This window comes from Dromaius novaehollandiae, chromosome 31, assembly GCF_036370855.1.
Source record: "Dromaius novaehollandiae isolate bDroNov1 chromosome 31, bDroNov1.hap1, whole genome shotgun sequence".
NCBI lineage: Eukaryota > Metazoa > Chordata > Aves > Casuariiformes > Dromaiidae > Dromaius > Dromaius novaehollandiae.
Window position 1 is genome coordinate 339,165 of NC_088129.1, and position 22,081 is coordinate 361,245.

The following is a 22,081-nucleotide window of genomic DNA, read 5'->3' on the forward strand; positions in this document are numbered from 1 at the left end:
GGTCATTGCCCCCCCTGCCCCGCTATTGCCCCCCCTGCCCCAAAATGCCCCCCCTGGGGCAGGACACTGCAGTGAGGTCCCCACTCCCCAAATGGTGTGAGCCAGGGGGACACCTGGGCCATTTTTTCCCATTTCTGCTGGCTTTTGCCCCATTTTGCCCCCCCCCGTCCCCCACATACCACCGGGAGCCGGAGGGGGTAAACGGGGTTTAATGGGGCTCGGCCGCCCCATGGCGGGGCCCCACCTCTGCAGCCCGGCCCGAGGGGCAGAGTTAAGGGGACAGGGGGTCTCGGCGTTCACGGGGCTGCAGGGGTGACCTGGGGCGGATTTGGGGTGTCCAGAGACGGATTTGGGGTGTCCAGAGACGGATTTGGGGGGTCCCGAGGCAAATTTGGGGCATCCAGATGTAGACTTAGTGTTTGGAGCCAGATTCCGGGTGTCCCGAGCTGGACTTTGGGGGCTTGGGGCTGAATTTAGACTGCCGGAAACCAAATTTGGGGTGTCTGGAGGTAGATTCAGTGGCTGGAGCCAGATTCAGGGTGTCCAGAGCTGGATTTGGGGTGCCCAGAGCTGGATTTAGGGTGCTTGGAGCCCATCAGCGTGCTCAGAACTGGATTTAGGGTACTCGGAGCCCATCAGGGTGTCCAGAGCTGGATTTGGGGTGCTCAGGGCTGGATTTAGGGTGCTTGGAGCCCGTCAGGGTGTCCAGAACTGGACTTGGGGTGCTCAGAGCTGGATTTTGGGTGCTCGGAGACCATCAGGGTGTCCAGAGCTCAATTTGGGGTGCTCAGGGCCAGATTTAGGGTGCTAAGAGTGAGACTCTGTGTGTCCAGAGCTGGATTCAGGGTGCTCAGACCTGGATTTAGGGTGCTCAGGGTCACACTCAGGACATCCCCAGCTGCATCCGGGGTGCTCAGACCTGGATTTAGGGTGCTCGGGGTCACACTCTGGACATCCCCAGCTGCATCCGGGGTGCTCAGACCTGGATTTAGGGTGCTCGGGGTCACTCTCAGGATGTCCCCAGCTGCATCTGGGGTGCTCCAGGTCAGATTTAGGGTGCTCGGGGTCACACTCGGAACGTCCCCAGCTGGATTTGGGGTGCTCAGGGCCGGATTTAGGGTGCTCGGGGTCACACTCGGGACGTCCCCAGCTGGATTCGGGGTGCTCCAGGTCGGATTTAGGGTGCTCGGGGTCACACTCAGGACGTCCCCAGCTGCATCCGGGGTGCTCAGACCTGGATTTAGGGTGCTCGGGGTCACTCTCGGGACGTCCCCAGCTGCATCTGGGGTGCTCCAGGTCAGATTTAGGGTGCTCGGGGTCACACTCGGAACGTCCCCAACCGGATTTGGGGTGCTCAGGGCCGGATTTAGGGTGCTCGGGGTCACACTCGGGACATCCCCAGCTGGATTCGGGGTGCTCGGGGTCACACTCGGGACGTTCCCCCCTGGATTCGGGGTGCTGGGAGCCGGTCAGGGCACCTGGAGCCGGATTCGGGCTGATGAGAGATGTGGGAGACTGTGGTGGGACACGGGGGGGGACACCTGCAGTGACGTAGGGACACCAGGGGGAAACGGGGCATGATGTGGCAGGGACATGAGCGGACGTGGGGACACCTGGAGGGACAAGAGGCCACCTGGGGACGCTAGGTGGCGCATGGAGGGGACATGGAGGGACCTGGGGACACGTGGTGGGGAGACAAGGTGACACAGGGCCACCTGGGGGACATGAGGTGGCCTGAGGACACATGGATGGAGCTGGGGACGCCAGCTGGGGCATGGAAGGGACATGGAGGGACCTGGGGACACATGGCGGGGAGATGATGTGACACAGGGCCACCGGGGGGACATGAGGTGGCCTGGGGACACACGTGGGAGACGCGAGATGACACGGGGCCACCCGGGGAGACATGAGGGGACCTGGGGCCACCTGAGGACCCATGGGGGATGTGCAAGGGCCACAGGGGGACCCGGAGGGGACATGGGGGACACTGGGGGATATGGGGGTACCTGGAGGGGCCGCGGGGGGGATGGGATGTGGGGACACGGGGGGGTGACATGGGGGGACATGAGGGGACACAGAGGATGGGCACTTACCCAAGGGGGACGTGGGGGGGCGGGTGCTGCCCCGGGGCCACCAGCACCCAGGTGACCTCGGCCAGCAATGTGGGAGCCTGTGGGGACACCCGGCCAGTGCCCATCACCCCAGTGCTCCCAGTAACACCAGTAACCCGTCACCTTAGTGCTTCCAGTAACCCCAGTGCACCCAGTAACCCCTGTCACCCTGGTACGCCCAGTGCTCCCAGTAACCCCCAGTCATCCCCATCACCCTAGTGTGCCCAGTGCACCCAGTAATCACCCCAGTCACCCCCCAGTTCTCCCAGTAACACCCCCCTATAATCCCCCCTCACCCCCCAGTGCTCCCAGTAACTCCCCAGTCACCCCCAGTGCTGCCAGAACCCCCCAGGGGTCAGTTCCCGTCACCCCACAGCAGGGTCGGTCCCGGGAAGAGGGTCGGTCCCGGGGGTCAGTTCCTGTCACCCCACAGCGGGGCTGGTCCCGAGGCCCCTGCTGTGGGTGTCCCCACCCCGGGGCACCCATGTGGGTGTCGCCCCCCGCACTGACACCCAGGTGGGTGCCCCCGCCCCAGGGACACCCCAAGGCACGTCCCTGCCTCAGGGACAGCCACGCGGGTGTCACCACCCCAGGGACACCAAGGAGGGATGTCACCAACCCAGGGACACCAAGGAGGGATGTCCCCACCCTGGGGACACCCACGTGCATGTTACCACCCCGGGGACACCAAACAGGGATGTCCCCAATCTGGGGACACCCACATGCGTGTCACCACCTCGGGGACACCAAGGAGGGATGTCCCCACCTTGGGGACATCCATCTTGGTGCCACCACTCTGAGGACAGCACCATGCGTGTCGCCACCCCAGGGACACCAAGGAGGGATGTCCCCAATCTGGGGACACCCACGTTCATGTCACCACCCCAGGGACACCAAGGAGGGATGTCCCCACCCTGGGGACACCCACGTGCATGTCACCACCCCGCGGACACCAAGGAGGGATGTCCCCAATCTGGGGACACCCACATGTGTGCCACCACCCCAGGGACACCCACGTGCATGTCACCACCCCAGGGACACCAGGGAGGGATGTCCCCAATCTGGGGACACCAAAGAGGGATGTTCCCACCTGGGGGACATCCATCTTGGCGCCACCACTCTGAGGACAGCACCATGCGTGTCACCACCCCAGGGACACCAAGGAGGGATGTCCTTACTCTGGGACACCCACATGGGTGCCACCACCCCAGGGACACCAAGAAGGAATGTCCCCACCCTGGGGACACCCACCTTCATGCCACCACCCCAGGGACACCAAGGAGGGATGTCCCCACCTTGGGGACATCCATCTTGGTGCCACCACCCCAGGGACACCAAGAAGGGATGTCCCCACCCTGGGGACACCCACGTGCATGTCACCACCCCAGGGACACCAAGGAGGGATGTCCCCACCCTGGGGACACCCACCTGCGTGTCACCACCCCAGGGACACCAAGAAGGGATGTCCCCACCCTGGGGACACCCACGTGCATGTCACCACCCCAGGGACACCAAGGAGGGCTGTCCCCAATCTGGGGACACTCACATGAGTGTCACCAGCCCGGGGACACCAAGGAAGGATGTCACCACCCTGGGGGACACCAAAGAGGGATGTCACCACCCTGGGGGACACCAAGGAGAAGGATGTCCTTATTCTGGGACACCCACATGTGTGCCACCACCCCAGGGACACCAAGGAAGAATGTCACCACCCCTGGGGACACCAAGGAGGGATGCCCCCACCCCAGGGACACCCACGTGGGTGTCATGACCCTGGGGACACCACGGTGGCTCTCAGCACCTTGGGGACAGCAAGGAGGCTCGATGCCACCCCAGAGGCACCGCGTGGGTGTCCCCACCCCGGGGACCTGCAGGTGTCCCCTCCCCACGGCTGGGGGGGGGGCAGTGGCTCTCGGTGGCCCAGCACCCTCGGGCGGCCCGGCCCTGTGCACCCCGGGGTCCCCGGCTGCCCCTCCCCTCCCAGCCCCGGGGCCGGGGGCCCAGGCGTCCGGGCGGCACCCGAGCGGAGGCCCCGGGCGTCGGGGGCCCAGGCGTCCGGGCCTAGCAAAGGGTTAAGGACCCATAGAGCCCCGCGCGCGGGGGGCAGGGCGGCAGGGCCTGGCGGCGGCAGCCGGGGCGGGTAAGCAGCAACTGGGGCAACTGGGGCAACTGGGAAGGGTGGTGGAGGGGGGCGGGGGGGCCAGCGGGGGCAGGGTGGGGGAGGGGAGGCGCCCGCCACCCCTCCCCCCGCCTGCGCTGCAGATGGGGGAGGGGCGGCTGCAGGGACCCCCGGACTGGGAGCGGGAGAGGGGCCGGGCACCCCCAAACTGGGAGCGCTGGAGGGGGGAGGGACCCCCCAAACTGGGAATGGGGAGGGAACCCCCATTGCCAAACTGGGAGTGGGGGAGGGGAGGAGAGGCGCCCAAAGTGGGAGCGGGGGAGGGGGAGACCCTGCCGAACTGGGAACGGCGGGGGAGAGAGACAAACCCCAGACTGGGAGCGGGGGATGAGGGCTCCCCTCCAAACTGGGAATGGGGGACAGGGAGGAGCCCCCCCCCACTGGGAATGGGGACAGAAACCCCCCAAACTGGGAACAGGGGGGTGGGAATCCCCCAAACTGGGAACGGGGGAGGCGAGACCCCCCCCAAACTGGGCCCCGGTGAGGGGATGAGCGTGGGGATCCCCCGAAACTGGGAGGGGGGCAGGGGGGGCCCAATGCTGGGGCGACACCAGGCTCCCGAAATCAGGCAGCGGGGCCAGAATTAGGGATAAATTTCGGCAGTGGGGCCGAAATTCGGCATGAAATCGGGCAGCGGGGCCAGAATTGGGGACAAATTTCGGCAGCGGGGCTGAAATTCAGCATGAAATTGGGCAGCGGGGCCGGATTTGGGCAGTGGGGACAAAATTGGGGACAAATTTTGGTAGTGGGGCTGAAATTGGGCACAAAATTGGGCAGCAGGGACAAAATTCAGGCAGCAGGGACAAAATCGGGCAGCCGGGACAAAATCGGGGACAAATTTCAGCAGTGGGGCTGAAATTGGGCACGAAATTGGACAGTGGGGACAAAATCGGGGACAAATTTCGGCAGCGGGGACAAAATTCGGCACGAAATCGGGCAGTGGAGACAAATTGGGCAGCAGGGACGGATTTGGGCAGTGGGGACAAAATCGGGGAGAAATTTTGGCAGCTGGGCCGAAATTTGGCATGAAATCGGGCAGCGGGGACAAATTTTGGCAGCGGGGACGGATTTGGGCAGCGGGGACGGATTTCGGCAGCGGGGACGGATTTCGGCAGCAGGGCTGAAATTGGGCACGAAGTTGAGCAGTGGGGACAAAATCAGGCAGCAGGGACGGATCTGGGCAGCGGGGACAAAATTGGGCAGCGAAGACAAATTTGGGCAGCGGGGCCAAAATTCGGCACGAAATCAGGCAGCGGGGACAAAATTGGGGACAAATTTTGGCAGCGGGGCTGAAATTTGGCATGAAATTGGGCAGCGGGGACGGATTTGGGCAGCGGGGACAAAATCAGGCAGCGGGAACAAATTTTGGTAGCGGGGCTGGATTTGGGCAGCAGGGACAAAATCGGGGAGAAATTTTGGCAGCTGGGCTGAAATTCGGCAGGAAATTGGGCAGCGGGGACGGATTTGGGCAGCGGGGACAAAATCAGGCAGCGGGAACAAATTTTGGTAGCGGGTCCGAAATTCGGCACGAAATCGGGCAGCAGGGACAAAATCGGGGACAAATTTTGGCAGCGGGGCTGAAATTCGGCACGAAGTTGGGCAGCGGGGACAAATTTTGGCAGCGGGGATGGATTTGGGCAGCGGGGACAAAATCGGGGACAAATTTCGGCAGCAGGGCTGAAATTGGGCACGAAGTTGGGCAGTGGGGACAAAATCAGGCAGCAGGGACGGATCTGGGCAGCGGGGACAAAATCGGGCAGCGAAGACAAATTTGGGCAGCGGGGCCAAAATTCGGCACGAAATCAGGCAGCAGGGACAAAATTGGGGACAAATTTTGGCAGCGGGGCTGAAATTTGGCACGAAATTGGGCAGCGGGGACAAATTTGGGCAGCGGGGGCTGAAATTTAGCATGAAATCGTGCAGCCGGGCCGGATTTGGGCGGCGGGGCCGAGATTTGGCCCCGGGGCCGCCGTCGGGGAGTGGGTCGCAGACGGGCTGAAAATCGGTGGTGGGCCGAAACTCACCTGCTCCGGGGCGGCGCGAGGAGTGCAGCGCCGAGTCCAGCGCGCCCAGTTCACCCCAGTTTGCGCCGCTCTCTCCTCGCTCAGGCCTGGGGGACGGCGGCGCCATGGGGGAGAAGCCCAACGCGTGCCCCTACTGCGGCAAAGGCTTCCGCCGGAGCTCCCACCTGACGCGGCACCTGGGCACCCACGGCGGCGGGGCGGCGGCGGAGCCGGCCGGGGCGCCGGCGCCGCGGCCCTACGCCTGCGAGCGCTGCGGCAAGGCCTTCGGGCGCAGCGCCCACCTGGCCCGCCACCGCGAGACCCACTCGGGCGAGCGGCCCTACCGCTGCGGCTGCTGCGGCAAGGCCTTCCGCCGCAGCGCCCACCTCACCCGCCACCGCGGCACCCACACCGGCGAGCGCCCCTTCGCCTGCGGCCTCTGCGGCAAGGCCTTCACCCGCGCCGCCCACCTCGCCCGCCACCGCCTCACCCACACCGGCGAGCGGCCCTTCCCCTGCGGCGACTGCGGCAAGAGCTTCGCCCGCGCCGCCCACCTCGCCCGCCACCGCGCCACCCACACGGGCGAGCGGCCCCACAAGTGCGCGGGTTGCGGCAAGGCCTTCGCCGCCGCCGCCCACCTCCTGCGGCACCAGCGCACCCACCGCGCGTAGCCGCCCGCGCCGCCCTTTCCCCCCCCGTTTTCTTTCTCGCCGGCGGGCGAAAACCGGGCGCCTTTGCCGCCGCCTCCGTTCGGGCCACCACGCACCGTTTTATCCCCCCCGACTGCCGCAGGGGGGGATCGGACTCACCTCTTCGCTCCGGCGTCGGAAAACCCTTTCCGTTCCCTTCTGCGGCTCCTGGAGCGGGGCAAAAAGTGAAGCTTCCCGCTTGACGCCATCCCGGGGGCTCATCCGAGGAGGAAGCTCCCGATTTAACGGCGACCCGCGGCGCTCTGAAGGGCTCCCCGCCCGCTCGCCGGCCCTGTGGAGGAAGGCGGCCTCGGTGGGACGTCGCTTTCGGCCTCGAGGAAGCCAAGGCCAGTGTCGCCTTGTGCCCACCAGGAACCAGGAGGCGAGGGACTTCACGGCAGAGCCGCCTCGACAGTTTCGGGGGCCGAACCGGCGGCGCCACGTGAGCCCGACCCTGCTGCGTCCCCTCCACCGCGTCCACCCGGAGCGACGTTACCCGCGCGGCGGTCGACGCTCCTCGCTGTCCAGCACCGCTGGGCTCGAGACGGTGCTTTCCCGAGCGGCCTTCCCAGGGCGTTTCTCGCTCTTTTCCCCAGACGGCCCCTTCCCGCGTTGGGTTTTGTGGTTTTTCTCCGTGTGAATTTTCCATATGAATTTCCAGTGTCCTGATCCTGTGCTCGGGGTGTTGTGTCTCTCTCCCCACCCAGAACGGCCTCGCGCCCCCCGCTCGCTCGCCCTCTGGGACCCCCCAAACGCCGCTGGTGGGGCGGGAGGGAGGAGGGGAAGGTGGGGGGTGACGCTCCACCGCGGCGGAGCAGCTTCGAGGCCTCGGAGCCCCTCTAGAGACCCCCTGACGGGACCCGGCCAGGTCCCAGGGCTCCTCGCTGGCCGGCAGGGCCAGGCGAGGCCCCCAGCGAGGGGGGGGCAGGGATTTTGGGGTGCTGCTGGGCAGCTGGGCCCACGCCTGGGCTCACACCCTGGCCCAGGGCAGAGCTCAGGTTCAGGTCTAAGCCCACATCCAGGCCCAGGCCCTGCTCCAGGCCCTGCTCCAGGATCAGACCCAGGCCCAGGCATACGCCCCACGTCCAGCCCCAGGCTGAGGCTCACGTCCAGGCTCCGGACTGACAGCCAGGCCCAGGCTTGGCCTCAGGCCCAAATCCAGGCCCGTGTCCAGGCCCCAAGCCAAGGCCTAGGTCTGGGCCCAAGTCAAGGCCAGACCCAGGCCTGACCCACATCCAGGCCCCAGCCTGGGCCCTTCCTCCGTGAGGACCCGGGCCCTGGCTGACCCCCGCCATTACCCCGTCCCGGCCACCAGAGGCGAACCGGAGTGACTCCGGATCGGGGAGGGAGGGCCTCCCTGAGGTACTTCCAATGGTGATTGGCCCACTGCAATGTCAATCACAGCATCTGCTCCCGCCTTCCCTAGGATCGCGGCTGTCGATTGGCTGGATGCCACGTTCATCTTCAAGGCACCGCCTTCCCTGTGGTGACTCGGTCGGTGATTGGCCCAGAGCCTGCCTGCTCTCCAGGCTTTGAGACAGCCGTTGCCCTCGGCGCCTGGTTGGGGGAGGCGCTTAGAGGAAGAGGATTGGGTTCCACCCCCTGTCAATCCTCGCTCTCCGGGCGCCTATTGGATTTTAGTTGCGGCCTCCAGCCGCTCAGCGAGTTGATTGGTCCGCCTCCCTTTAACCCCGCCCACCCTGCAGTCACGTACGGGCGGCCCCTTCCCGCCCCTCTCGCTCTGTTTTCCCGCCTTCCCCGCCGACGCGCGCCTCCCATTGCTCCATCTCCCCGTCAGTCTCCCCGCCGGCCCCGCCCCCTCGGGGCTCCGCGGGCGCCGATTGGCGGGGGCGGGCCGCCGCGGGGCTGCGCGCGCAGCCCGCCGTGGCGCGCGGAGCCCCCGGCGCGGGGCCGCTGCGGGGGGCGGGCGGGCGGCGCCATGTCGGGGCCGGCGGCCGAGGCGGGCGGCGCCGGCGAGGCGCGCTCGGACGCTCTGGACCTGCTGGAGCGCTGCGGCGTGTGCCGGGAGCGGCTGCGGGCCGAGCGGGAGCCGCGCCTGCTGCCCTGCCTCCACTCGGTCTGCCGGCCCTGCCTGCGGGCCGAGCCGGGCCCCGCCGCCCCGCCGCCCTCCGCCGCCAAGGAGGGGCCAGGTGAGGCGGCGGGCGCCGGGGGATGCGCGGGGAGCGGCGGCGAGCTAACGGGGGGAGGGGTGAGCTAACGGGGGGGGGGCTGAGGTAACCGGGGGAGGGGTGAGCTAACGGGGGGGGGGTGGCTGAGGTAACCGGGGAGGGGGGGCAAGCTAACGGGGGGGGGGGGGGGGCTGAGGTAACCGGGGGAGGGGCGAGCTAACGGGGGGGGGGGCTGAGGTAACCGGGGAGGGGCGAGCTAACGGGGAGGGGGGGGCTGAGGTAACCGGGGAGGGGGGGCAAGCTAACGGGGGGGGGGGGCTGAGGTAACCGGGGGAGGGGCGAGCTAACGGGGGGGGGCTGAGGTAACCGGGGAGGGGGGGCAAGCTAACGGGGGTGTGTGAGCTAATGGGGGGTGCTAATCGGGGGGAGGGAGGACAAGCTAACTGGGGGGGGGGGCTAATTGTGTGTGGGGGGCTAACCCGGGGGGGGGTGCTGAGCTAACAGGGGAGGGGGGTGAGCTAACGGCCCCGTGCCTGTGGGGTCGGGGAGGGGGGGAGACACCCGGCCCCCGTGCACGGGGGGGCCGGGGGACACTGCCAAACTGGCAGACGGGGCCGCAGGAGGGCGGCGCAAGGGTGGCGTGAGGCGGACGCGAGGGCCTGCCATGGAGGAGGAGGAGGAGATGGGGGATCTCGGCGCCCTGGGGTCACCAGGTGCTCCAGCACCCATGGGCCCTTCCTCGAGAGCCGCCTCCCGCCATGCAGGGTGGACTCTTGGGTCCCCCTTGGCCGCTCCCTGAACCCGCCACGCTTGGTGACATCCTTCGGCCTCGTACCGGTTTGTCCTGGGTGGCCCCTGACTGCCCTGCACCTCCGTTGACCCTGCCCGGACACTGGGGTCTTTTCCAGCGCGGGGTTGTCCCCCCTGCGGCAGGGCTCGCGGTCGCCTCCGTAGAGGTCCCTCACCCCCGACCCGGAGCCCCGTTCTCTCCGTGCCTCCTGCCTCGGCGTCTCCCGGGCAGGAGAGTTTCCGGAGAGATCAAAAGCGCTGCTTCCTCTCGCTGCCACCTGCGACATGATATCTCAACCGTCGCCGGTGGCTTCCCCTTTCTCAAAGCCCTGGAGAGCAGGAGGAGGAGGAGGAGGAGGAAGGGTAGACTGGTGGCTGCTGGTGACAGAGCTGGGGGAGGCGGCTGGGGCGCCCGATGCAGCTTGTGGTTGAGGAGGTTCAAGTTGGGCATCTGGAGTGGACCGGAGCGGTGGTGGGTCTCCGTCCTTGGAGGTTTGGCCAGATGAAGCTGTCAGCACCTTGGCGTGGTGTTGGCGACGGTCCTGCTTTGGTTGGGCTTGGTGCAGGGACCCTTGGAAGCCCCATCCCTCCTGCCTCAGCAAGGACGGAGCTGGGGAGAGACCGAGGGATGTGATGGGCCTCCGTCTTTAGAGGTCTTCAAGGTTTGGATGTGGTCGTGAGGGAGCTGGTCCAGGTGGACCTGCTTTGGGCTAGGGTCACACCAGGGAGGTCCCATCCACCCTGCCCCAAGCGGGGATGGGCACTGGTGAGTCTCCATCCGTGGAGATACCCACCCCACGCATGGACGCAGCCACGAGGAACCTGGTCTGAGCTGGTCGTGTGTTGGACTCGGATAGGAGCAGGGACCCACAGAGGTCCCGTGTGGCCAAAATCAGTGCCGCTGTGTCCACTCTGGATCTCCTGGTGTGATGGGGCACCTGGACCATGGTTCTCCAGGAAGAGTTTGGTTTTGGAGTGAGGTTTTCAGTTTGGCCTCGACAGCTATCCTGTTTTTGAGGGTTTCTTAGCTCAGTGGTCAAATATCCGGGTTCTTCCTTCTCCCCCTCTGTTGGATGGGTGCTGCTGCCGAAAAAACTCATGGGAGAAGTTGCCTCCAGGCTGGGCTTTGGGAGGTTGTGGAGGGTGAAGAGGGGGCGAGGTGCCACGCGGGTCCTTTGGCTGTTGCCAGGGGAAGTTTGGAGGGACAAAACCGCCGCGGTTGGAGGAAAAGACGTCAATCGGGGCAGAACGCGGCAGTTCGGGGCCGCTTCCGCGCCCTCCCCGCGCCCACCCCCACGCTTCCCTCCCCGCAGTGGTCGACTGCCCCATCTGCAAGCACCAGTGTTACTTGAAGGACATCGTGGAGAACTACTTCTTGAGGGACAGCAGGGCTGAGGCGGCCAACGACAGCAAGGATTCGAACCAGGTGAGGCCCTGCGTGTCGAGCTGGGGCTCCTCCGTGAGGCGGGGCCGAGCCCGCAGCGCCCCTCCGAGGAGGTCCCCGAGGAGCAGCCAGGTCTGTTGTGTTTGGGTGATGTCACGGAGACGTCAAGGGATTATTTTTATCCCTGCCGCGGTAGCGCTTGTAGCCCAAATTAGATAATTGGTAAGAAGTCAACTCTTGGGTTGAATTATTGGTTCCTCCTTCTCCAGTGGTCCAAGGGTTAATCGTGCCCTTTTTTGGGACATGCGTTGCGCAAGCTGGGCCAAACAGAAGCTAAATTGTTTCCGCAATGACAGCTAAAAAAAGTAACGTGATAAAATGTCTGCAGTAACGTGGCTGACATGATAACGTGGCTAAAACGAGCTCCGACTCGCTGGGGAGAGACGGAGGTGCGGGCGCAGCCTTGGGATGAGGCGCGAGGGAAGGGATTCGGGGCGGCCCCAGCCCCGCGCGCGTGTCACCCGGCGGGGCCTCGTCCCCTAGTGCTGCACCAGCTGCGAGGACAACGCGCCGGCCACCAGCTACTGCGTGGAGTGCTCGGAGCCGCTGTGCGAGACGTGCGTGGAGGCCCACCAGCGCGTCAAGTACACCAAGGACCACACGGTCCGAGCCACAGGTCCGTCACCGCGCGGGGACGGGCCGGCTTTCAGGGGGGTGGGGACACAGAGGGACGTCGGGAGGGGGTGAGATGGCGGGTGCTGGTGACCTCGCGGTGACGTCGCGATGGCGTCCCACCACGTTCCCCCCGCAGGTGGCTCCAAGGCGAAGGAGGGCGAACGTGCCGTCTACTGCGCCGTGCACAAGCACGAGCCGCTGGTGCTCTTCTGCGACACGTGCGACACGCTCACCTGCCGCGACTGCCAGCTCAACGCGCACAAGGACCACCAGTGAGGGGGGCGCCAGTCCGCCCGCTAATTAGCGTCGCAATTAAATACGAATAAAGCTCTTTTTCACGGCTAACGAATCACTCGGATCAGTTATCCAACTTGCTGTCTCTTTAACACATTAATTTAGCTCAAGTCAGATAACTGACCAAATTCTACTTACCGATTAAAATTTGATCCTCTGGCTTATTAATTCTGTAATTTATCAAGCACTACTATTAATTGATTTTGAATAAGTTGATTTTAGTTGATTTTTTAAACTGATTTTTAAGGACTAACTAAGAAATCGGCTAAAACTGATCAGTTAGCCATTAAAAACGCACTGGAGTTAGCTAGCTGGCTAATTAATCCTGTGTATTAGTTACCAATTCAAAAAAATGAAGCTTCAATAAAGTGCATCAACATCAATGGAATATTTCCTAATGGATAAGTAAATTGATGCAGTACCTAACTAATTAATTAGCGTTTTAGCTAGCGAACTGGTCAGTTTTAGGTTGGTTTTGGTTTTCTGTCTTCTTGGCTTTGATTCGTTACCTGTTACAAATTGAACTGATTGCTTGCCAGTGTATTAAATTATCAAATTAACTTGACTTTTAACTGATAACTATTTATGTGATTAGTTTCCAGGCTGACTACATTGTTTTTTAATAGATAAAACTTTAAAATAATCTTAAATTAAAGTAGTATTTGACTAATGTAGTTAATTGTTTACTTCTTTGCTTAGTTTAATTTTTTTTAATAGGTAGCTAATTAAACTTTAACTATGGGTAGTTTTTTAATCTATTAGAAGTGAGGTTTGTGCATTATCTTGGTCAGTGAGGTGATTAGTTAACTTGATGCATTTAACCAATAATCAATTTGCTCAGTTTGTTAGTTCTCCCTTAAAAATTGGTTTAAGTTCTTCTTACTGATTATCTAGCTGCCGAATCTGTAAAAGTCATTTAATTTTTTTTAATTGATTAGTTAGAATATCCGGGATTTTAGTGGGTAAGACGTTTGGTTAGTTACGTGGTTTATTATTCGCTAAAACCCATTTAATACGGGCTTGGTTTCCAAATGAGTATCATCAGGTTAGCTTGAGTTTTCTTACTTTTTTTTGAATTGTAACTGATAAATATAGTTAGTTATCTGATTAACTACTTGAGCTATCAGCTATTAAAAGATATCTGACTAATCAATCATTAAAAAGGGATTTAATAAGTGTGAAACTTGATTAAGACAGCTCATTTAAGCTAAAATGATCTTTCATAGGTGACTAATGGGTCTTCTTAGCTTGACCAGCTGCTTAGCTCTGTCTGCTGCTTAACCCATACTGTTTTTTTTTATTTTAATAGTTTAATGGCTATTAAAAGCCAGTAAAAACCCTGTTTCCCCCCCCTGCAGGTACCAGTTCCTGGAGGACGCGGTGAGGAACCAGCGCAAGATGCTGGCGACGCTGGTGAAGCGCCTGGGCGACAAACACGCCAGCCTGCAGCGCTCCACCAAGGAAGTGCGCAGCTCGTACGTACCCCCCCGCCGCCCCGGGCAGGGGTCTCTGCCCCCCCGGAGGCCCCCGGCCCCCTCACCTCCGCCCCCTCCGCCGGCAGCATCCGCCAGGTGACGGACGTGCAGAAGCGGGTGCAGGTGGACGTCAAGATGGCCATCCTGCAGATCATGAAGGAGCTGAACAAGCGGGGCAAGGTGCTGGTGAGCGACGCCCAGGTGAGCTCCCCGTCACCTTAACTCTGCCCCCCGCGTCCTCGGGCAGCGGCTGCGTCCGGTCTGTCCCCGCTGATGGCGGTCGTGTCCCTCCTCCTCGCAGAAGGTGACGGAGGGGCAGCAGGAGAAGCTGGAGCGGCAGCACTGGGCCATGACCAAGCTGCAGCGGCACCAGGAGCACATCCTCCGCTTCGCCTCCTGGGCCCTGGAGAGCGACAACAGCACCGCTCTGCTGCTCTCCAAGAAGCTGGTGAGCCGCAGAGGGGCCCGACCCCCTTCCCGCGTCCCCCCGCCGCTCGTTTCGGGCCGGGAACCCCCCGGGATGGATCGAGGGGCCGCCAGTGTCGCTGTCGCGGTCGCTCTGCTCTCCGCGGCTGGGCGCGGTGGGGAAACGGGTGCCGGAGAGCGGAGCTGAGTCCTGGGCTGTGCCGCGTCGTGGCCTGGGGTGGCCTGTCCGCATCCAGCCTCTGCCCACGTTTGCCCTCGATGCACTGTTTTGGGGGATGTGGCGCAAAGCGGGGTCAGAAGATGGTCCCCTGGGGGGTGGTTTGACCCCACTTCACCCAGATTTGGCCTGGGAAGGTCGCTGGGGGGTCCTGGCCATCTCCTCCAGCTCTTCCCTCCGTGTTTCCATGGCGTGATGGGTGCCCGGGGCTGCGGGATCCCCCCTCGGCATCCCTGGGGCGCCCCGTGTTCCTGTGGCCACGTCCTGCTGCTTCCCCGTCCCCGTGGCGTGACAGGTCCCCTCATGTCCCCAGGGTGTCGCAGCGGGTCCCTTCCACCTCCCGGAGGCCTGATGAGTCCCCGGGCTCCTGCTCTGTGTTCCCGGGCTCCTTTGGGGTTCCCATGTGGGTCGGGTGCCCCGGGGTGGTGCGGTGGGTCCCCTGGGGTGTGACGGATGCCCCCAGGGTGCTGAAATGGGGTCCGCGCAGTTTGGGTGCCCCTGCGGTGCTGCCCTATGTCCCCTCACGGTCCCTACGCCGTGACCAGCTCCCCCGGGGCTCTGCCGTGGGTTCCCTTGGGGTCCCCAGGGTGCTGTTAAGCGTCTCCTCGGTGTCCCCGTGCCACAGGGGGCTGCCGTGGGTCCGTTCGGGGTCCCCCCCCAGGCGTGACGGGTGCCCCCGCGCCCCCAGATCTACTTCCAGCTCCACCGCGCCCTCAAGATGATCGTGGACCCCGTGGAGCCGCAGGGCGACATGAAGTTCCAGTGGGACCTCAACGCCTGGACCAAGAGCGCCGAGAGCTTCGGTGAGCCGTGGCGAGGGGCCCCCCCCGCCCTGGGGACACCCCGCCACCCTGGGGACGCCCCCCCTCCCCGGGGACGCCCCCTCCCGACGCCCTCGCCTCCCTCGCAGGGACCATCATTTCGGAGCGGAGCTGCCCCCCGCCACCCCTCACCCCGCAGCCACCCAGCCCGGGCGCCTCGCAGGTACCGTGGGGGGATGGGGAGGGCCGATTGCGGGTGGGGGCTGCACCCATGGGTGCCCCCCCCCGGCTTATAATGGCACCACCTTTCTCTCTCCCCCCAGGCTCCCTTGCAAGCCACGGTGGTGAGCAAAGGGCAGTACGCCCCCGGCCCCCTCCTGCAGCCCCCGGCGGGACCCTGGCGCGGCAGTGAGGAGGCCCCGGGGGCCCCCAGCGCCCCCCCGGCCGCGGGGGACAGGCCAGAGACGCCCCCGCTGCCTCAGTTAACCCGGAGCGCTGAGGGGCCGGACTGCCCCCATCCCGCCCCCCCGCAGCCTGCCGAGAGTCCCGGGGACGCGGCTGCTGGCGCTGAGCTGGGTGAGCGGTGCGGGGGGCACTGGGGGTTACTGGGAGGGACTGGGGAGGGCGAGGAAGGCCCCTGACGCGGGGGTTTTCTCTGCAGGTGACGCCCCCCCCGAAGCTGCCGTGGCCGGAGTGAAGAGGTGAGTGGGGGGAGGACCCTCGTGTCCCTTGTCACCCCTTACCCACGGCTCCGCTGGCCCTTGTCACCTCCAGCCTTGGGGGTTGGGGGTGGCTGAGACCCCCCCCCCCCCCCCACAGCTACACGGGCCATGGGACCCTCCTGTCCCTTGTCACCCCATGTCTGGGGTGGCTTGGCCTCTCCTGTTGCTCAGTACCCTGTTCCCAAGGCTCCCCCCCCCCTTGTCACCTTGTGCCCTGGGTGTGGCTGGGACCCCCCCCATCCCGTGTCATCGCGTACCTGGGGATCCCCTGTCCCTCGTCACCCCATAGCAAGGTCTCCCCTGTCTAGTGTCATCCCCTTACCCGGGGGGTGGCTGGGACCCCCCTGTCCCTTGTCACCTCATACCAGGGACCCCCCCCCATCCCTTGTCACCCCGTGCCTGGGGGTGATCTGGCCTCCCCCCCCCCCCATATTCCTTGTCACCCTGTGCCTCACTCCCCTGCCCCTTGTCACCCTGTTCCCGGGGGGGGGGGGGGGGGGGGGCTGGGGCCCTCCTGTCCCTTGTCAGCACATACCAGGGACCCACCTGTGCCCAGGCGGTGGCAGGGACACCCCTGTCCCTTGTCACCCCGTAGCGAGGCCCAGAGGATGGGGGACAGGACCGCTACGTCCCTGTCATTGCTGGGGGGGGGGAGGTGGGTGGGTTTCTGTCCCGGGAGGCCTCCAGCCCTCTCCTGGCTGGGGTGACCCTGGTCTGGATGGAGCTACTTTGGGGTGGGGGGGGACTTGGGGGGGGGGGACACCCCTGAGGTGTCCTCGAAGGGGTCCTCACGAGCTCGTTATTCAGGAGAAAACGCCTTAATCCTCCCCAGGAGGAGGAGGAGTTCGTTAAGGAGCTGCTGATCAAGCGGTAATGGCGACGGCTTGGGGGCTCAGGGTGCCTCCCCCCGTGGCGGCGGGTTGAGGGGGGGGGGGGGGGGGGGGCAGAAGATGGTGTCCTGTTTCTGGGGGTGCCTGGGTCCCTCCTGTCACCCCCTACCCAAGGCTCTCCTGTCCCTTGTCACCCCACGCCCCGGGTAGCTGGCACCACTTGTCACCCTGTACCCAGGGCTCCCTTGTCACCCTGTGCCCAGGGTAGCTGGGACTCCCCCTGTCCCTTGTCACCCCGTACCAGGGGACCCTCCTGTCCCTTGTCACCTTGTACCCAAGGCTTCCCTGTCCCTTGTCACCACATGCCTAGGGGTGACTGGGACTCCCATGTCCCTTGTCACCCTGTACCTGGGATTCCCCTGTCCCATGTCACCTTGTGTCCAGGGGTAGCTGGAACTCCTCAGTCCCTTGTCACTCTATGGTTCCCCTGTCCCTTGTCACCTTGCGTTGGGGGTGGCTGGGACCCGCTTGTCCTGTGTCACCCTGTACCTGCGGCTCCCCCCCCTTGTCACCCTGTGGCTCTCCTGTCCCTTGTCATCCTGCACCCAGGGGGTGGCTGGGGCCATCCCCTTGTCCCCCCCCATCCCCAAGGGATCGGGGCTGCCAGCACCCTAATTTCCCCCCCCCCCGCCCCCAAGAGTCCCTGATCTTGAAGGCAGATCACGGGCTGCTGGGCTCCCCTGTTCCCAGGAGGTTGGGGGCCTCCAGCACCCCGAATCCCCCGGGACCGCACCCCGGGGGACGGAGCGGGGGGAGCGAACGCCTCTGAGCCCCCCGACGCCCCCCCCCGCCAGGAGCCGCCCCCCCGAGGGCCGGGTGAACGCTCTGCTGCGCAAGGTGCCGCGGGTGAGCCTGGAGCGCCTGGACCTGGACCTCTCGGGGGCCGCGCAGCCCCCCGTCTTCCGCGTCTTCCCCGGCACCTCGGCCGAGGACTTCAACCTCATCGTCATCGAGAGGGGGGCGCAGCCGAGGCCCCCCGGGCCTCCCGCCGTCAAGGCAAGCGCTCTGCGGCGGCCGCCTCCCCGCCGGCCCGTCCCCGCGTCCCCCCCCTCTGACCCCGCTCTCCTGCCCGCAGGAGGAGGAGCAGGAGGCGGCCATTGGCGACGGCCAGGACACCAAGCCGGTGGGACTGGTGCCCGAGCACCCCGGGGTGCTGGGGCCCTCCGGGACCTCCCTGGGGATGGGGGTCGCCCCGGGCCCGGGGGTGGCCTGCTGCCGCGTGTGTCGCCAGGCCGGCGCCGTGGTGATGTGCGACCGCTGCGAGCACTGCTACCACCTCGACTGCCACCTCCCCGCCCTCCAGGAGGTCCCCAGGTATGGCTGATCCGGGGCTCCGCCGAGCCCCCCCCACCGCAGGGGACGCTGCCGCTTGTCCCCCCCCAGATCGCCCCATCTCCCTGGGATCTACTGATCCCCCCCACCGCAGGGGACACTGCCGCTTGTCCCCCCCCAGATCGCCCCATCTCCCTGGGATCTACTGACCCCCCCCCCACAGGGGACGCTGCCGCTTGTGCCCCCCAGATCGCCCCATTTCCCTGGGATCTACTAATTCCCCCCCCCACCAGAGGGGACACTGCCGCTTGTCCCCCCCCAGATCGCTCCATTTCCCTGGGATCTACTGATCCCCCCCACCACCACAGGGGACACTGCCGCTTGTCCCCCCCCAGATTGCCCCATCTCCCTGGGATCTACTGATCCCCCCACTGCAGGGGATACTGCTGCTTGTCCCCCCCCCAGATTGCCCCATCTCCCTGGGATCTACTGATCCCCCCCACTGCAGGGGACACTGCCGCTTGTCCCCCCCAGATCGCCCCATTTCCCTGGGATCTACTAATTCCCCCCACCACCACAGGGGACACTGCTGCTTGTCCCCCCCCAGATCGCCCCATCTCCCTGGGATCTACTGATCCCCCCCACCACCACAGGGGACACTGCTGCTTGTCCCCCCCCAGATCGCCCCATCTCCCTGGGATCTACTGATCCCCCCCACTGCAGGGGACACTGCCGCTTGTGCCCCCCAGATCGCTCCATCTCCCTGGGATCTACTGAGCCCCCCCACTGCAGGGGACACTGCCGCTTGTGCCCCCCAGATCGCCCCATCTCCCTGGGATCTACTGATCCCCCCCCCCACCGCAGGGGACGCTGCCGCTTGTCCCCCCCCCAGATCGCCCCATCTCCCTGGGATCTACTGATCCCCCCACCACCACAGGGGACACTGCTGCTTGTCCCCCCCCAGATCGCCCCATCTCCCTGGGATCTACTGATCCCCCCCCACAGGGGACACTGCCGCTTGTGCCCCCCAGATCGCTCTATCTCCCTGGGATCTACTGAGCCCCCCCACTGCAGGGGACACTGCCGCTTGTGCCCCCCAGATCGCTCCATCTCCCTGGGATCTACTGAGCCCCCACCACCACAGGGGACACTGCCGCTTGTCCCCCCCCAGATTGCCCCATCTCCCTGGGATCTACTGATCCCCCCCCACTGCAGGGGACACTGCTGCTTGTCCCCCCCCAGATCGCTCCATCTCCCTGGGATCTACTGATCCCCCCCACTGCAGGGGACACTGCTGCTTGCCCCCCCCAGATTGCTCCATCTCCCTGGGATCTACTGATCCCCCCACTGCAGGGGACACTGCTGCTTGTCCCCCCCCCCCAGATCGCTCCATTTCCCTGGGATCTACTGATCCCCCCCCACCACAGGGGACACTGCTGCTTGTCCCCCCCCAGATCGCTCCATTTCCCTGAGATCTACTGATCCCACCACCACCACGGGGACACTGCTGCTTGTCCCCCCCCAGATTGCTCCATTTCCCTGGGATCTACTGATCCCCCCCACTGCAGGGGACAATGCTGCTTGTCCCCCCCCAGATCGCTCCATCTCCCTGGGATCTACTGATCCCACCACCACCAGAGGGGACACTGCCGCTTGTCCCCCCCCAGATCGCTCCATTTCCCTGAGATCTACTGATCCCACCACCACCAGAGGGGACACTGCCGCTTGTCCCCCCCAGATTGCTCCATCTCCCTGGGATCTACTGATCCCCCCCACTGCAGGGGATACTGCCACTTGTCCCCCCCCCCACCCCCCCAGATCACTCCATCTCCCTGGGATCTGCTCATTCCCCCCCCCGCCCCTTGCTGAGGGTCCCTGTCTGTAGGGATGCTCTGGCCCTGCTGGATCTCCAGGATCCACTCTTCCGTGGGGAGGGGACTCTACTGCACCTTGGCTTTTTGAGGGATGGTGGGTATCTGCTGCTCCCTGGATCTTCAGGGATCACCTGGAGCCACTAGATCTTTGGGGTCTCATCTATGACAGTTCCAGTTTCTTTGTCCTGGGAGGGGAGTGAAATTGCTGCCACCCCTCGTGATCCCTCAGGGGATCCTCTGGTGCCACTGGATTCCTTGGTGATCGCTGGCCTTGGGCGTTTTCCCATTTTCTCAGGATCCAGCCCTCCCCCTAGTCCAGCTGCTGCTGCCTGTAGCTGTTCGGCCCCTGTCTGCTCCTCTCCCCTGGGATCTGCTGGTTTCTTTGGGGGTTCTTGGGTGCCACTGGATCCCCTGGATCTTCTGATTTTTCCTGGGATATGCCCCTCAGCTGTGGCAGTCCCATGGGATCATCTCGGGGTCTGCTCTCCCAGATCCATGCAGAGACCTGCCCATGATCCCTGAAGATCCAGTCTTGATCGTGGGGTGGGGGGAATCTACCTCTGAAGCCAAGATGCTCAGGGATCTCCTGGCCCTTTCCTACATTGGGATCCCCTTGTTGATCCCAAATCCCTGGCAACCTGACGTGTCTTATCCACACAGGGATCTACCCCTTGCTCCCAGACCCCGCTGGATGACATGGCCCCCGTCCCTGTGGGGACCCACCCAGGAACCCGGATCCCTCGGGAAATCCTGCCCCGGTCCGCGTGCGCCGCCATGCATTGCTTTCTGGTCAAGGGGGGAGGATCTCTTTGATCCCAGAGCCCCAGGAAGCTGGTGTCCCTCCGCCACAGCACGTCCCACCCTTTGGTCCTCGGGCGTCTGGCTCTGATCCCTGCGGGGATCCACGCGTTGAGACCTGTTGGGATCCGCCATCCCAAGTGCCAACCTCTCGGTGCCAGGCACCGGTGGGGCTCTGGGCCCGGATCCCGGGAGCTCTGCCCGCTCCGGCAGGGCTGGGGACGCCTGGGTCCCACTTGATCCCTCGCCTGATCCTGCAGCCCCGAGTGGAGGTGTCTGCTGTGCCAGGAGCCGCCGGCCCCCCACGAGGACCTCGCCAGCAGCTTCCCCGGCCCTGAGGAGGGGGCACCCCACAAGCTCTGTCCCCTGGACCAGCGGGTGCGTGTTCGGGGGGGGGAGATCGAGGATCCGGTGGGGGGAAGGAGGCAATTGGGGGATCCTGCTCACACCTTGGCTCTCTCCCCGCAGAAGTGCGAGCGTGTGCTGCTGGAGCTGCTCTGCCACGAGCCCTGCCGGCCCCTGCACCGGCTCTCCAGCTCCCCGGTGAGTCCTGTGCCGCAGGCGGAGCTTTGCGGGGGGCACCCGGGGGCGCCCGCCGTGCCCTGATCCCCACTGCTGCCCCTTCCCAGGAGGGCCACGACGCCATCGACCTCACCCTCATCCGGGCCAAGCTGCAGGAGAAGCTGTCACCTCCCTACGGCTGCCCCGAGGAGTTCGCCCGTGACGTCTGGAGGATGATCCGCCAGTTCAACAAGCTCACGGAGGTGGGCAGAGGAGCCCCCCGGGTCTCCCCAGGGGGTGGAGGGGCAGGAGGGAGGGCTGGGGGGGGCCAGAAGGGGGGGCTGGGGACAGGGGGAAGCGGATTAGGATACCCTGCTCCTGTGTGGGCTGGGGACTGTGGATTGGGAGCAAAAACTGGGGTGGGTAATGGGCCAGGGGCTGTCTGCCGTGGGGCAGATGGGAGGAATGGGGAGAGGAGAGTGGACAGGGGCTGATGTGGGGCTGTCTGCCGTGGGTCTGGCCCCTTCACCCCCTGTCTTGCCCCCCCCAGGACAAGGCGGACGTGCAGTCCATCCTGGGCCTGCAGCGGTTCTTCGAGGGCCGGCTCAACGCCGCCTTCGGCGACCGCAAGTTCTCCTCGGCCCTGCTTGAGCCCGTCATTCCTCTGGATGAGGCTGAAGGCACCCCGGCCTCCCCCGCCGGCCCCCTGGGCCCCTGACCTCCTCCCCTCCATCGTCCCCCGCCCCAGCGTTGTCCTTGTCTATATTTACCGGAGAAATAAAGCTGCCATCTCACCCGCCTGGGATCACATTTGGCTTCGTGGTCCCCTCGCACCTGCCCTTCGCCCCCTCTGCCTCCCTCCTCACCCCTGCAAGCACTGGCCAAACTGGTG

General features: G+C 64.7%; 3 protein-coding genes across 3 annotated transcripts in view; all 3 read left to right on the plus strand.

Annotated features, from left to right (window-relative positions):
* The first annotated feature begins 1,268 nt into the window (after window positions 1–1,268).
* The window catches only part of CHMP2A (charged multivesicular body protein 2A), a 32,801-nt gene continuing 11,988 nt past the window's right edge, over window positions 1,269–22,081 (plus strand). Inside the window, exon 1 of the mRNA XM_064499635.1 lies at window positions 1,269–1,272. The gene's annotated coding sequence lies outside the window, so the exon portion shown is untranslated. The remainder of the gene's footprint in view (window positions 1,273–22,081) is intronic.
* Window positions 3,995–7,651, plus strand: LOC135324108 (zinc finger protein 696-like). Its single transcript, XM_064499641.1, has 2 exons — window positions 3,995–4,251; window positions 6,399–7,651. The coding sequence occupies exon 2, from the start codon at window positions 6,419–6,421 to the stop codon at window positions 6,962–6,964; it is 546 nt and encodes a 181-aa protein (XP_064355711.1). The 5' UTR covers window positions 3,995–4,251; window positions 6,399–6,418; the 3' UTR covers window positions 6,965–7,651.
* Window positions 8,820–21,999, plus strand: TRIM28 (tripartite motif containing 28). Its single transcript, XM_064499572.1, is given in 18 exon segments — window positions 8,820–9,132; window positions 11,214–11,326; window positions 11,828–11,960; window positions 12,096–12,231; window positions 13,612–13,728; window positions 13,815–13,929; window positions 14,030–14,176; window positions 15,060–15,174; window positions 15,282–15,355; window positions 15,456–15,708; window positions 15,794–15,833; window positions 16,662–16,724; window positions 17,539–17,748; window positions 17,750–18,058; window positions 20,949–21,066; window positions 21,157–21,231; window positions 21,318–21,452; window positions 21,740–21,999. Coding segments are annotated over 18 exon segments (2,532 nt in total). The 5' UTR covers window positions 8,820–8,921; the 3' UTR covers window positions 21,908–21,999.